This window comes from Strix uralensis, chromosome Z, assembly GCF_047716275.1.
Source record: "Strix uralensis isolate ZFMK-TIS-50842 chromosome Z, bStrUra1, whole genome shotgun sequence".
NCBI classification, from domain to species: domain Eukaryota; kingdom Metazoa; phylum Chordata; class Aves; order Strigiformes; family Strigidae; genus Strix; species Strix uralensis.
The window spans coordinates 57,369,149-57,385,446 of NC_134012.1; the positions used below are offsets into that span (position 1 = coordinate 57,369,149).

Sequence of the window (16,298 nt, forward strand, 5' to 3'; positions counted from 1 at the left end):
GCAAAAAGACCAACAGTATCCTGGGCTGCACTAAGAATTGTGTTGCCAGCAGGTTGAGCGAGGCGATCCTTCCTCTCTACTCAGCTGGTGAGGCTGCATCGGGAGTACTGTGTACCATTCTGGCCTCCCCAGTACAATAAAGACATGGACTTACTGGAGCAAGTCCTGTGTAGGGCCACAATGGTGCTTAAGGAACTAGAGCACTTCTCATATGCAGAGAGGCTGAGAGAGCTGGGACTATTCAGCCTGGAGAAGAGAAGGCTCAGGGGGATCTCATCAATATGTATAAACACCTGGCTTGGCTAATATGTCAAAAGACTGGGTAACTGATTATACACACTACTGTCTGCTTCACTTATAAAACCAGATTTTCCCCCAAATCCTGGAATTATGAAACCATTATTTTTTAAAATGTAAAAATATACATCCCTTAGTAATCCAAATGCTGCTCTGAGCTTTCACAGTAGTTATTTTGGGTGAAGACAAACCATAAAATATTCAGCTCCAACACACAATTTATATTTAATTTACCAGTACAAGAACTGGAGTTGACCTTGTAAATGAATTTCCACTATGAGAGCAGTTTTTGCTAATGGCAACTACCACTATAGATTTTCTAATTTACAGGAAACATTATCTTGTATTTCTGAATATAGGACCCAATACTTGAACACTAAAAATATGCCAGGCTTCTGTAATAAAGTCTGACAGAAGCTGTATTCACCCTTTTTTTAATCTTATCTCTCTCAAAAGATAAGCAAAACATGAAGGTGCTTATCAGAGATGCATATTTAAAAAGGTATGTACAACTGATTGTTATAATTATTTGCTAAAATCAAGACTCGGCCTTTATAATACATTGTACATTGGCATTTTTACTGAAATTGCAAGTTAAACTCTTAACTGATATATCATTAGAGATTACAGTGCAATAGTAGCTAGCATGAAGACTAATCCAAGTATTCCACTGGTAAGAGAGCAAGTAACAGCCAACATATATTGACCAGTTGATTAACTGTGACATTACTGCTGATGGAAGTAAACCTGCCTAACACTTTATTCAAATAATTTGTGGGTTTTTTTAGAAAAAGATACATACCATCATCAAAAGAAGGCAAGTAATTGCTCACTAACCTCTGCTTCAGCTGCTTGTGACTGCAGGAGCTGTCGTATACGAAGAATATCCTTCTCTATTTGTTGAATTCTCACCACCCTCACCTGAAATGAATGCATTTTCATGTCTGATTTTGTTTGAAAACTCCTTTTACTTACTGTATAGAATGACAATATGAAGAGTTCTTTGCAAATACAACTGACTACAAAATAAAACTACTTCATTCATGTGGTAATTCAAGTGTTCTTCACAGTAAAACACAGCCATGATTGCAAACATTGAAAACATAGTGAGTAGTTGGGTTTTTAATAAAAATGATACTCATTTGGATATAGTAAGTCATTACATAGTACACATTCAGGTATAAAAAAATGTTCTTGTTAACTTGCACAGTTTTCCTGTTTCTAAAACTGACATTTTGTGCAGATCTTTAGTAAACTACTTGACTTTCATCTCCAATGTTAGAATTCTGCTTGCCTTACAGAGATTTGGGAGAGATTTATATTCGCAGAGTGTCTTGAAGGTATGAAATCCTGAGTGACTTCTATTATATTCAGTTACTATAATGATTTGGGAGTTTTGCTTATGCACAGCCTCTGAATATTTTCTTCTCCTACAAATCTCAAAGAATTTAACGGGCTAAGTACAAAGAAAACTACATACTGCTTCCTTGATTTGTCTGGGATTTTACAGACATCTCTGAATGTCTGTATGTCTTTAATATAATATTGCTACTCATTCCTCACTGCAACCGTCTGTGGTTAGTAAAAGGAATGTTAAAAAAACCCAAATGTTGCAGGATACATACACTCCATACAAGCTGTACTGTGACACATAGGATGCATTATGATTCTGTGAAACAGTAAGTGTATGAAGTTCTATATCCCTCTATAAGCTTGATAATTTAATAAACTGACATTATTTGACTTTAAAATTTGACAGGAAACAATTAGCCCAATAGTATTAGGATATGGACAGAACACCGAACTGATTAAATAGCATTAGAATAGAATAGAATGAATTCCTGAAACATGCATCATAAGCAGCTATGGGAAAAGCATCATAAACGTCAACATTTAGTAGAGATGCAAAGCTACGAACATTAAACCATAAATTTGATTTGAATTTGTAAAGCATAGTTTCAGAAAAAATGCCAATAAAAATTTGAAAGCTGCACACACAGAAGCTTCTGCACAATATGAAGCAAACATGTAATTCATCCTTCCTTTGTTCCTGATCGAGAAATTCTTAAGTATTAGAAAGATAATGAAAATACATTCCTGGAAATAACTTTGCATTGGTGACGTGATACATGACTGACAGAATATGTGTCTCATTATCTTTAAGAATGAATTGAATTTTCCTTAAATTTAGTTTCTTTCTGTGTAACCAGCAATTTATTTCATACAGAGCATCAAGACAATCTGAATATCTGTACGTACACAACTAAAACATGGGGAAATAATATTGTGCAGGTGAAAAAAACCCTAAATATCGCACGATTTGCTCAGTATCACTGACTGAGTCCTCAAAAAGGACAGGAATTCAATCTACCCTTCCCAATTTTAGTCCAGAGATTTAAACATCAGATCATTCTTCTTTCTGCGAATTCATTAGTTGTCTTTCAAGGAAACTGAAGAATTCTATTAATCAGGAGCATATTTTGTAGCAAACGCTGTATAAGCAGAAAAAATAATGCATTTCTTGCCACAAAAGGGTAGAGCCTCACGGCAAACACACAAAAACAGAAGTACACAATTGAATGAGGAATGGTTTTAGTTTTAGAACCTATATGAGAAACATCACCTTTTAGTCCTATTTTTTGTAGTATATTACCACTCATTATTATATTTACTCATCACCTTTATTAATATAAAATTGTTGGATAAAGTAACTTATCATTTAAAGTTACAAATTATTTGGATTTCACTGCTCCAGTAAGTCTTCTTGGACAACAGCAGATTATCAGCTCTCTCACAAAATAATCTTTGGGACTCTTCATACAGAGATGTCTGCAATGCCAGCCTTTACATAGCTGAACTGTTCCCTTCAGTTTACATTTTCCATTGTATTGTGTACCACAATCAGTTAGGATGGAAGGCAAATACAGAGCAGAAAGAAGTTGAAAAGATAGCAAGTTCACCATACTTGCGAAATATGAATATTTCCGTTTGCACATTTAAACATCGCAGTGAAATAATTCAGAATCTGCTTTTATGTGTTTGTACACCAATGAACTTCTACACACTTTTGGCACCTGTCCTTGGTAAAATGAAACCAAGGGGAATTACCAGTCAAATTCACAAGAACCACATGCAGAAGTAGTTACTTCCTATTTCCTAATCTTTATCTAACTACAATAGACACTGTAATTTCTGTAATTATGTGTTATACATATATAGAGAGTAAAATAGTTGTGATAAGCCCATGGGCAAACATTAATTTAGAAAACCATAAAATATCTTCCACATCTTCTTGGTAGCATTTTTTCCCCAAAAAAGATTAAAAAGAACAAGCAGGGAAGAAGCTACTTCAGGGACAACTTAATTACTTTCATAATGATATGACGACAGTCAAATTGTTTCTCTGAAAAGATTAATTTATTCTCTGCCTGAGTACATTTAGAATTTCGCCAGCAGTCTAGCCTACCTATTTAGCCTAATTCACCTTATTCTAGCTTAAGCTTACTAGCAGCAAAAGAGCTTTCCCAGAAGTTCTAGTGTCAATGCTGTAACACTGTCTTCTGCAACAAGGCTAACATCTGCAGACAACCCTGAGTCTGCTTGGCCTTCACTCAGGACTGGCTGACACAAGTTGCACAGCTGAATTCATGCAGGGCATCATCACTGCTAACAAATCTTGGTAACACAGCCATACAGTTTCCAGATCAGAGCCAGTTATTATCCAGGCAGATTGAACCTAGGTCTATCTGAGTATGTGTATATAGTCAAATCCCTACACAGTCCTCACGTACATACCTGACAACTGCACGATATCTGTTTTGCTAAATACTTAAAACCATGTGAATTTTCTGAAAAGTACTACTAAATTACTCACTTTAAAATTTAAAGTAGCTTTCTAATCACAAACAAAATTAATTGGAAATGTTTCTTATGTAACAAAATTTTGTATTGAGTAAACCTAGTGAGAAAAATAGAGCCTAAAGAGACTATTTTTATTGAAAGGAGTTATTTTTGTAACATTTACCATAAAAAAACAGGTTATCTTACCAGGCTGGTTGTTTAACACCTCTGGAAATAAATGGTAATAAATAATTCCAATTGTCACTCTACTACTGTGGGGAACAGTTTTTATAACCAGCAAGCAACTGACTATTCCATTTACAGGTTCCACACAATTACATTCTGAGTTATACTTCCAAATGTATGTAACTTGGTTTGCATACAGAATTGTACATGTTCTCATCATGAGTGCAAAACAACTCTTGGTGAGAGCAAACAACTTCCAGATATGTATGTGAATTACATTTTACTTGAATACCTTGTTTTCAAAGATTATTCCTTGATAAATGGTTTCTGGTTAAGGAAACTTAACAATAATAGCTGTGTTTTATTCTAAACTTAAAAGCATGAAAAAAACCCAGCACGACAGATGCAAAATAAAGCAGTTGCAAATATGTGTTTGTTTGAGGCTACAATGGTAATAAATTATAAGCAAATAATCACAAAAAAAATACTTTCTTTTGAAGAAATTGTCTACTTCTGCCTATTCACAAGTTGCCTTTTAAACAGGCAGAAGAGGGTACTTTTTACTGAGTAGTTATTTCCTATGTTCTGACTCCTATTTTTGTATTTGAAAGGCTACCTAAATGCTCTAAGGTATCACTGTGTTTACACACAGTTTAAAAATACAACCACCAATAATTTAATAAAAACTCAAGAAAACTTTTTCCATTCCTTCTAATAATGAAAAACAAACTATACCTGTGCTCGCTTCTCCATGTCCTGACAAGTACCTAGTTGTTCTTCCATTGCAGCTCTGATTTGCCTTGCCTCATATTCCAACTGTCTTCTGGTCATATCTGTTTGCAAGGAGAACTGAAATTGAAGTACAGAGAAAGCATTTTAGTAAACAACGTTTATGTAAACTAGGTATTTCTCTGAACAAAAGCAGAACAATTGCTTTTCCACACCAAACTTCATAAACAAACAACAATAATAGATCCTTAAAATATGACTGCATTATTAAAAACAAGAACAATGTTGTCCAACCAACATACTACCTGCAAGTTTTGTCAAATGACTCAATAGAATAGATAAACATTGAGATGGTATCATTCACTGAAAGCCTGGAACATCTGGCTACAAATGTGTGTCAGCATACCAACAAAATTGTTATTCGAGCCATCTGAATCAGTATTTTCAAAAATATTCATAGGTATCAAACTACCGCACGTAGTGATGGCATTCATACTACTGCTATCTAATCCAGCTTTAACTATCCTGTAAAAAAACCACAAGTGTTCAATTCAGGAACTACAACACAGCTTAAGGGAAGACATTCCAACTGATAGATTTTTCAAGGCAGGAGCAAAACACTTCACTGGCTTTGGACAATTACTCAGTTTGGAAGAGTCTTCAAGAGCAGTCCTCCCAGAAGACTTCACCAAGGTCAATTCAGAGAGTCAGAAAGAGACAGTCATCTACAAACATGTAAAATGCTACTAAAAAGAATGGAATCTGTGATTCCATTGTGGATGTAGTAAGTAGAAATGGGTATAAATTACCATAAGAGAGATTTAATGCAGATGTCAAGGCTCCCTAATCCTAAGAATTAAGTTAATTAATTACCTATGAAACTGGGGAGATAATACAGTGACACAGATACAGCTACCAGTGCCTTAGGGAATGGGTTGCACTTCCTCAAGATCCCTTTCAGACCTTCTCCCTTTGCTTCGGGTGCTCTGATAAGCTCAGTCATGACTCAGTGTTAGATTTGCTGAAGTCCAGCTGTTTCACCCCAGTCACGGAAGTGTTTCCATTTGTTTCCATTTCCAGGAGGCTGACTGATTCCTGATCACATATGACTCTAAAGATGAGCAACCAGGTCTTCCCAACACTTTATGTGTGAAAGAATGCACTGCAAATATATCCAAGTTGCTGAGGTCTGACAATAGGAAAACCTGTACTATCTGGGATATCGGAGATCTTCATTATCCCAGACAATGGTGACTTACTATAAATAGTTTCGAGATGCCAAGGTAAAACTTGGAGCAACAATACCTGCATAGGGTATAGCACCACTTGCTGTTGTTATGAATTAAGAGCTGCTGTGTAAATTGTCTCTTAGGCTAATATTGCTCTCAAAAGTAAAAGAATCCGCTAAATATCAGAATGGATAGAGAAAAGGCCTCCGGGGAATAGACTTAAGGAAGCAGCCTACTGACATGTAATCCATTTGTCACAATAACTTTCCAGTGATCCTCTCTATCACTGACATTTATACTGATAGGTATGAATTTTAACGTGTAGAATTATATATGGAAAAATGCATTATTTAGGCTAAGTTAGCTTTACATAGAGAATAAAAAAATGTTTTAAATTGATAGTTGAGAATGTCACCAAATCATAAAAACACACAGTAGCATCTAAACAGAGATCATAGCACCAGATACATGACTAAGCATACTGAAGGTACTTACATTTTCAGTAAGGGGGAGACTATCAATCCTTTTAGTCAGGTTCTGAAGCTGGGCATAATACCAGTCCTTTTCTTTCTCTTCCTTCTCAAGCTCCGCAAGTAAAAGAGATCTATTAAAAACAAAAGTGGGAAATGTCTCACTATTAAGATCTCATTACCATATGTAACTACAGAAATAGGCACTGATACCCATAAAAAAGGTTAAATGAGAAACCAGATCTGAAGAGGGCACTAAGAAGGTATTGGAGATCGTGGGTGCAGTTCCCTGGCCCCGGCTAAACAACCTATCCACTCCTCTGTGCTAAGCAAGTCACTAGCTTCCTGTATATCAGGTCCACATCTATAAAAGAGAAAAATACCTACGTTTCTCTATAAACCCACTTTGAAATCTAAAGCTAAGAGGCATTTTCTGAAAGCAGAAAACAGGTATTAGTTGTGTGTTAACTTGTATCCTGCTTCTTTTAGACAATATGCTTTGTACAATGCATCAAAATACATTTAAGAAAAGGCCTGGATGTTACAGGAGCATATACATCCCTGAATCACATTACTGAATTAAATTATCTCATCTGCCTTTGCAGTGTCTCCTTACTAACTTTGTCACCCATACCAAAATGATGGGTACAGAACATAAAATCAAGCTATTTCTCTGAGTATTAAAAATACTCTGAAAATGTATTTTCCATCAAATGTTATAGACAGGATGCATTTGCAGCTGTTTAAAACATTTTAAATGGGTATCATAAGCATACTGCATACCTGAGTAGCCTATGAGAAAGATAAGAAGATTAATATACGCAGACTACCAAGAAAAAGATGTATTAGAAATTTTACGTATTATTTTATCAGTCCTTCATGAACTACATTTATATAGTTGTGAATTTTATCAATATAGTTATATAGCGTTCATTGTTACACCAAAATATGTATTAAAGTTTTCTGGCAAAATCTGGTTAGTAGGAGAATACAGAAAAGTAATTCTTGGTTTTGTGGGGGGTTTGTTTTGTTTTGTTTTTAAATATAAGTTTATTAGTTTCTTATAAATGCTTTCTCTGAGCACTCTTCTTCCTTCTGACATTTTAATATTGCTCACTAACATTAATGGAAATGCTAAAATCAACACTTATTCAGAAGACAGAAAGCTGCATACAAGTCTTCCTGGTACTGTTTTCCATCCCTTAACTGCTGCATCCCTCTCTCTAAACTGAGGTTGTAGACTTTCTGAACAACAGCCGTATGAACCTTTTATAAAGCACACAAACACATTATGGATAATTACTGTAAGTTGTTAAGGAACAAAAACACAACATACAACAAAAATACAAATTTCCCCTGACTACTTTGATAATGCATCCCAGTCATGATTTGCGATGAACATAATCAAACTTCCACATGACAGAACTTCATGTAGAAGAAAGAATTTAAAAATATGTGTTTTACAGGATCTGTTAGACTTAGTTCCTGCTTTAAAAAGTTTCAAACTAGTTTTGATGACTTAACATTTATATTCCATACCCACTGCAAGTGACCTGACCAGTGTTCAAACAGGAAATTAGCAAGAGAATGAAAAACTACACACATCTAAGAGTGCTGAATGTTTTAAAACATGAACAGAATTACATAAATTTCCGGATTTGATTCAACAGTTATGTTGAAACAGAACTGTTTTAAGAATGCCAAGACCACACATTAAGTCATTTACTGGGCAGCTTTTACATCAGACAGGTTTACAATCAAGATCAGTGAAAAGAAACAACAGTTACCATACTGTTGCAGGTAACCGTAGCAGGATTATAGTAAAATAGTAATTTTTCAGCCACAAGGATGGGGCTGGCATGAATTCCTTCAGTCCTTTAGACAGACTGAAGGAAAAGCTAGTAAGATGGTGCTCGGCGAAAGCCTGTGACGGAAGTAATTTTTTTGGCCTTCCAACTGCTCATCCTCTTAACACACACCCTGGGTGCCTGACCTCTGCACATGCAGGCATTCTGCATGGCTTCCCTTTTTACCACACTGGGTGCCCATGAACCAGTTGCGTCCGGTTTGTGAAATCAAATTTGCAAAAGCATAATGAATGCAATCCTTATAAAAAGTATTTTTACCATATGAGGATTTGCAAATGTGAAAGGACTGACTAATTCTGCCTCTGGATGCCAAAGAACTGGAGGGATTACTTTCAGCTAAGTGAACATGTGATTAAGACCCTCTTGTAAAATGTAGGGTATTCAGTTTGTGAGACACTGTGTCATTCAATCTGCTTTGACATGCACAACGGATGCTAGTAGCCAGAAGAGAACTTAAGAACCATCACTGCTCCATAAACAACATAATGCATGACCTGAGGGTGACTCCTTTAATTTAATAGTGTCACTTTTGCTTCTGAGTAATGCTTTATTTCAGATTACTAGTTTGGTAACACTGCTCCTTGAGAATTCAGGTCTTAACAATGTATTTAAGGTCTCTTAGCACAAAGCCTGAAGGGTTGGTACAACTATAGCAGGTTTTACTTCAGTTGCCTTGAAAATAAGAAACAGGTCTCTGTAGATGTGTCTGATAAGCTGCTCCGTGCACTTAACATTACTATCAGATACTACACCAACTAGAAGTATGGCTCCTCAGCCTTCTGGGACTTCTTGAGGTTAGAAGACCATTTAAGATGATCATGGAAAAAAAAACGATGGAAAAACCCAGCACAGTTATTCCCTCTTTTTATATCCCAGAATTGTTTACATCAGCACTTTCACAGTATCAGAGAAAATTCTGTTCTCTGTCATACACTGTCAGGTTCAGTAAGAATTCAGCAAAGCAAACGAAGCAATCTTTTGGAACTTTACACTATTTTTATGACTTAACAAAAAGCTTCCAATTTGAACTGCTTTTCTGAAGGGTCGGTATGGTGACAGACTTCTCTAATGTAGTGTTTTTGAAGCTCCCGACAACATATGAAGCTGAATGAATGCAGAAAACCTGCTTCTTCCTTTGGAAATCTTTTTTGCATAATTATGTCAATGTTATTCCCAGTTAAAAGGGAGAAGGGAAACAAACTATATGCTACCCTACTTGCATTATGTAAGTTACAATTACAAGTAATACTTTTACTACAACTGGTAGGTGATAAAATAACATCTTGAAAATGGAACACTGCTGATAGATGCTGTAAGGACTTACGTAAGTTGTACAGTCAGCCAAAGAGAGATAAGAGTGGGGGGAGAAAGAAGTCATGAGACAGAGAAGATGCTCAAAATCAACATTAAGAAAATAAAAAATGAAGTGGCATAAACCAGAAGGGATAAACAAGACATAGAAACACTTTCATAAAAAATTCATCATAAGACTGTCATCTTTACTGTTAAATTACAAATTTACGAAGGTGAGATTATTAAATTTACTGAATTGCAAAAGGCAAACCAACACAAAATGTAACCTGCAGCATATTCTGAAAAGTTTTGTTGTTGATACAGTGTCTTACCAAATACACCTGAAAATAGCCAGAGAGAAAGCAGGAGATATTTAATGAATAGTGTATTCTAAATTGGCAACCTAAAAATATATATCTCCCATTTTTTTATCTTTTCTTTTTTTGACTTTGAAATTAGAGGAGAGCTAAGCCAATGAGAAACAGGCAATTTCATCATTCTGGTAAGTGAATCAATTGATTAATTTTCTTCCCCTCAGAACATCACATTTAGTCAAGCTAAATAATTTTTTCAATACAAAACAAATTTTAGTGTTTTTCTTGTTTCTTACTTGTTTACATTAATAAATATCTAGTGAATTAGTTTATTAATAAACATCTTGTGAATTTGCCAACTTCACACACAGTTAATACATGGTTTGGTCCTTGCCCAAACACTGTTGCCCAGGAGCAGCATATATTGTGCCAGTGTGCTAAGACACTGAGTAGCAACTTCTCCTGCTGCAGGTTTCCAAATAATGTTATTTTCTTCTAAATCATTTTAATATTTTCAGGCTTGGCAAGTTCCAAGAATTTTTTGAAAGTCTGTTTAAGTGCCAGAAAAAATTCTATTAGCAAGTAACAAGTGTTTACATACATGTTTAGAAGCACAGAAACTTAGTAAGTATGCTAAACAAGTTCAGGCACAAAGCATAGGGAAATAAGTGGTTAATTTTCTTTCAGAAGTTGTAGTGATTTCAGGTGCGTGGTCCTACAGCCCTCACCTGAAATTTTGATACATTTGGCTACCCAGAGTCCACATCAATGCCTTACACATTTCTACATGTCCCCTGAAACAGCATAAAGAATAGGGCAGTTTGGATTATCCATCATTTCACTAATAATGAAGCCAGATGTGATCTGGCCATGCCTCTACATATCATCTTCTCCACAGCATCTTTACACCATCAGTTGTGACAGTAACACTGCCTAAGCTCATCTGAAATTAAAATATCCTTATCCCTTTTTTTCAGCATTATTTGGAACAAAGACCAGTTCACTGTCTAAGCTGTCTTTATCACCGAGAAAAACGTCCAAAGAACTATCACCTTAGAATCCATGAGAGTGGGAAAGGATCACAGATCATAAATCAGGCAGTGCTAACCACCTTGAAGAACTCCAGCTGCTATAAATTAATCCTTCTTGTTCCAAGTGACCTGGAGTTCATTTGAATCATAACTTAAAGTCCTAACTATACTTAAAGATTTTAGTATCACATGTAGCAAAAATCAGCACTGGAAGAATACAAACAAGTACACTGTTCTGTTAAGATGGAAAATGACAGACACATTAGATTCTTGAATAATGGGATGAGCAAGTGGGAAGAGATTCCCAAATTCCTAAATATTCTTATACAGCTCCTCAGGAATCTAAATATTATGCAACAGACCAAATAAGATTAGTGATTCTAACTAGAAAAATGAAAAAATAGAGTGGCTGCTAGAAGAGGCTCAGTACAGACCCATAGGAAGTTACTTTCATTCTACTGATAGGAACGAAAGGGGCCTAGACATAGTACCTTGGAGGAAAAGTGTACTCCTTTGAGCTCTTGACTGAAAAAATTTTACTGAACACCAGAAAAGGCCCTTTAGAGGAGGGGTTTCTGAAGGGCTGCCCACAAACCACTTACTACCTGCCAAACTTTTGTACTATGACTACAAAGTGGATTTTTTTCCACTTGTTAATGTGCTTGTTAAGGACTACTAGGCATAAAAATACTGTGTTGCTGTTTATTTGTTTTTGCAGTCCCCAGCTTGACATGCCATCCATTAAGTAGCTGTCAGTGACCAAATCTTTAGGAAACCCTGTCTTACAGACAGGCCTCTGAAAACATCTGGAATTTCAGTAAGGTTCATTTTAAGATATAAAGATGTCTTCAGTGGAAACAGCTGCATGCCTCTTACTTTGCATTTCCTCTGTAAGTGATTGATAAAGTGCTACAAATCTGTATTATGCCCTGAAAGTATGTTCTTCCTATTACACGGATACCACTACCTCCCAGGAAAAGAAATTCCATGATTTTGCCAACACAAAACATCAGATGGGAACAACATCTTGAAGATAAGAGCAAATGTTTTTGTTTAGCTGACATTTTTGCTGAGAGAGCAGAATCACTAGGTAAATGCCTGCTAATAGTAAATAACTGATCAACAAGCTATGGCAGTTATAATCATTTGCACAAAAAGAGAAAGAGACTGCACCATCACATTGTTACAGTTTCAGCACTTATCAACGGTGGTGAGGGGATACGGAGGTGTTTGGGATGCTCCAACACCTCTCTCTAAGTATATTTCAGATGCTCACAATCTGCTGATCAAAACAGAATAACCTTCAGCCAACAAAGAGTACCAATGAAATGCATATATGAAGAAGCAGTAAAAACCATATGATGTTTTAAGATTTTTTTGTGTGCGTGTGCATAAATATAATGTAGATTCCAGGTTTCCTTATCTGTCAAGATAAATATACCAGTGATCAAAACCACATGCACGATAGCTAAATACTAGGTGTGTCAGTAAACTTTCATGTTAAAATTAGAAGTCAATCCATACTGGATGAATAAACAAAGAAATTTACCTCTCTTTTTCTAGCTCTTCTAAATAACCAGTGCTTTCTCTGCTTCCATTCATAAATCCTCTTCTTGGAAATGATCCCATGGGAACAGGACTGCACTCTCCTGAACGGCTTGACACAGACCCTTCCCGGCTCCCATACGAACGCACGGACACCTTTGGTCGTAACTTCACTCCAGGAAAACTGGTACTTTCCAAGTTCAGTTCTGAATAATAAAGAGTAAACATTTTCATAGTTGAAGTTCAGCAGCACAAATTCAGAAGACAATTTCTGCTTATTTCCTGAACAAATCCATGATTTTTGATGGAAACATTTTGCACAGAAATCCACAGAAGAACATAATGTGAACAAAACCAATCTTAATAGTCCATTTGTAGAATACTAGTCATCTGAGCAGATGGCCAAACTGCAATCCTGACAATCAGAACAGTATCCCCACATGAGTCTGCCTGCTTCTTTCCCAGAAGACTTAAGAAATGGGCAGAGTTTTGCATAAATGTCATAAGAATTGTTCTTGTGGCCCAGTTCCTAACAGCTTCTTTCTCAGAGATCCTGCAGATGCTTCACTGCGATGTAAATGATGACAACTCCGTTCATCACAGGGCCCTTAAATGTAGACATCCCCTACAATATTTCTGGTACAGTAGTAGAGATAATAGATGTATACAGGGAGTCAGTGGTCTGGGCTTTCTTTGCACACCCCATATAATGGGATGATGCACATTTCAGCACATGCTCTAGGGAAGTGGGCATGCATCAATTTGCAGCGTGACAGATATAATTCCAGTAACATGACATGGAGAGGGCAGAGCATGCAAACAAGTTGAGAAAAATGGTGGAACTAATCCATCATTAACTTAAACAAAGGTATTTTTTCTGAAGAACTGAATGAAATGCAAGTTATATCAAAAGCAATTCACATGAAGCCCTAGGGCAACAGTAGCAAAAGCATAAAAGCAGCATAAAACATTTTTTTTTGAGAATGTGTTTTAATACGCTTAGCAAAAATAACAGGCACTGAGACTATGCCCGATCATCAAAGTCAGCACTGGAAAGAAGATGCAGCTGAGTTAGAAAATTTTGTCCCAAAGAAAAAAACAACTGAGAAACAAATGAACTTACTTAAAACATAATTCTAGATTTACCTTTAAGTCTTTCCAGTAAGTCAATTTGTCCAGAAGATGCCATTGCCTCATCTTCAATACTTCCTTGTAGTTGTTTCAGCACCTCCTGTAAGAAATTAAGCTTAATTAAGATATCCTTACAATAATAAACCACAAGGAAAATACATCTTATCCTGCCCTCAAGTGCACATTTATGTAACAGCTACTGAGACACTGATGTAAACTATATTTCATGTGAGCAGTGATCAAATGTCATAACTTCAATTGCTGTCAAATATATTCTACAGTATTTCTCCAAGCACTGCTATGATGTAAAGTACATCCTGAATAACTCATCCTCTCTGGTAGTCCAATCTATCAGCTTATTTAAAAGTTCTTGTCAAAGTAAGTACCAATTATTTCTAATTTACAGATGGAGAAATGAAAGCACAGAGAAATTAGTTACCTAAAGTTAGTCTTGTAAAAATAAAATTTGGATACATAACTAAAAGTTACAAAAGCATCTTGAATACCACACTTTTTAAACCTCAAAGATATCAGAGAAGTAATCCACAGGATTTAATTCCTGTGCGGCCTTGGCACCACTGTAAACCAGTAAGGAGAGTACTACTACTGCTACTACCAACACCACATCTATGAGGGAAAGACTTAGGATCCCTTCAAGGTGTCACATGATTTGGCGTATTATTACTACTACTACCACCACTACCCCCACGCCTACAAGAAAGAGATTTAGGACTCTTTCATGCAGCTGAAGCTTCAAAGCCAAGAACATTGCCGTATACTACTGAAACTAGGTATGATAAAATTATATAGCTGAAGGATCATCTAATGCACAAAAGTATTCATAGTAAACAATGATGACTACTACACTAAAAGGGGGCTTTAAGCCCCCAGGTCCTAATGCTCAGTGGCCTAAATTCAGGTAGAAAATTAAATGCAAGTTAGCGAATGCCTTTTTTATATCATAATGGCAGATACATCAATAGCAAAAATAAATTGAAAAGACTGGCCACAAGGCAAAAAGCCCCTACTAGAATTTAAAATACCGTTTTTTTCATACTGTGGCATAGAAAATACTTATAGAAGCAGCAATAGGAAATTAAAACAATTCTGAATAATGAAAGGTACTCCATACTTTTCATACCTAGACTCTACACCCAGAAGTGTACTTCTGTTCAGACCTGAAAACTAATTAATTTTAGACAATTTAAAAGATCTCCACATCACTGTCAACATTAATGGTTCTTGCAACTTGTACAGAGGTACCTTTTAAATGCATTCTGCTCCTTTCAAAGGAAACAAAATGGCACCTACAAGAAGTCAAGACATTCTTTAAGCAGACACACTACTGAACCTTTCTATATTCAAAGTGTTGTTTCTTGTACCAAAAAAAAAAAAAAAAAAAGAAAACAATTTTGAGTAAAGAATTGCACAGGGTTCTGGGGAAATAATCTCCAAGAACCAGACTCAGAGCAAACAGTCACTGCAGCTGCCCACTGCATAATTAGATGCTGGTACTCTAGGAAGAGAAATTCTGGAGTACAGACACTCTGATTATGTTTTGCCGAAGTAACTCTGCAAGTGGAGTTGAGGCCAAGTTTCCCAATTTACATGTTGCCTGACTGATGGAGTCAAGCTGTGTGTCCACATTTGCTTTTTAGTTTGGATCGGTCTGACACCAGACTCCCATCTGACCCATCAGCTGTACTCTGGTTCACATCGTAGGGTGATCTTGGAGGGTGAACCAAGTTCCTTCCTGATCAAACCAAGTCAACAGTTATACTCAAGACTGTTAATGGGCATTCGCTCCATGGGACCAGGCTGGAACTAGACCAAAACCAAAATCCCCTGAAACAGTATGCACACTGGGTCATCAACAAATTCATCTACAGTTCTGCTCTTACTGTATTACCTGTTAATGCTGGCACAGCCTTTAGGATCAAGTCTGGTGTGATAAAATCACTACTCTTGGAAAGACATCTCCACTGTGCTTGTGCTTTTAAGTACATTAAAGGGCATCCTCATTAGCCATATGGCCCAGCCATCTCTATACATTACATCTGCCTTGTCAGCAACGTCAGACCAACAAGTAATCTGGTGTTTTTCAAAGAAGAACTCCCACACTATCTGACATAAGGGCAGATAACATTTGCAGACAGCAGCCTTAACTTAAAAGCCTAAAAGGGCAATGTGGATATGTGGAGTGATCTTGGGAGTTTTGCAGGCTTCTGAAAGATCTGTCAACTCAAATAAATTTAGAAATAACTAATGAATCCCTTTTCTCTGAGAACAGCACCTTGGTGCAGGGAAAAAACCCAGCCCAAACATCCAAACCCTCCTCCCATTGCCTTCTTAGAAGCCTCTTTCT

General features: G+C 36.4%; 1 protein-coding gene across 5 annotated transcripts in view; it reads right to left on the reverse strand.

The window, feature by feature from the left end:
• The window catches only part of APC (APC regulator of WNT signaling pathway), a 99,896-nt gene that overhangs the window by 31,457 nt on the left and 52,141 nt on the right, over positions 1 to 16,298 (reverse strand). For all 5 annotated transcript variants that reach the window (XM_074856750.1, XM_074856747.1, XM_074856749.1 and 2 more), the window contains exons 3-7: positions 13,949 to 14,033; positions 12,807 to 13,008; positions 6,777 to 6,885; positions 5,059 to 5,172; positions 1,135 to 1,218 (exon numbers count right to left, since the gene is read on the reverse strand). In XM_074856750.1, the coding sequence (XP_074712851.1) occupies positions 1,135 to 1,218; positions 5,059 to 5,172; positions 6,777 to 6,885; positions 12,807 to 13,008; positions 13,949 to 14,033 (594 nt within the window). The remainder of the gene's footprint in view (positions 1 to 1,134; positions 1,219 to 5,058; positions 5,173 to 6,776; positions 6,886 to 12,806; positions 13,009 to 13,948; positions 14,034 to 16,298) is intronic.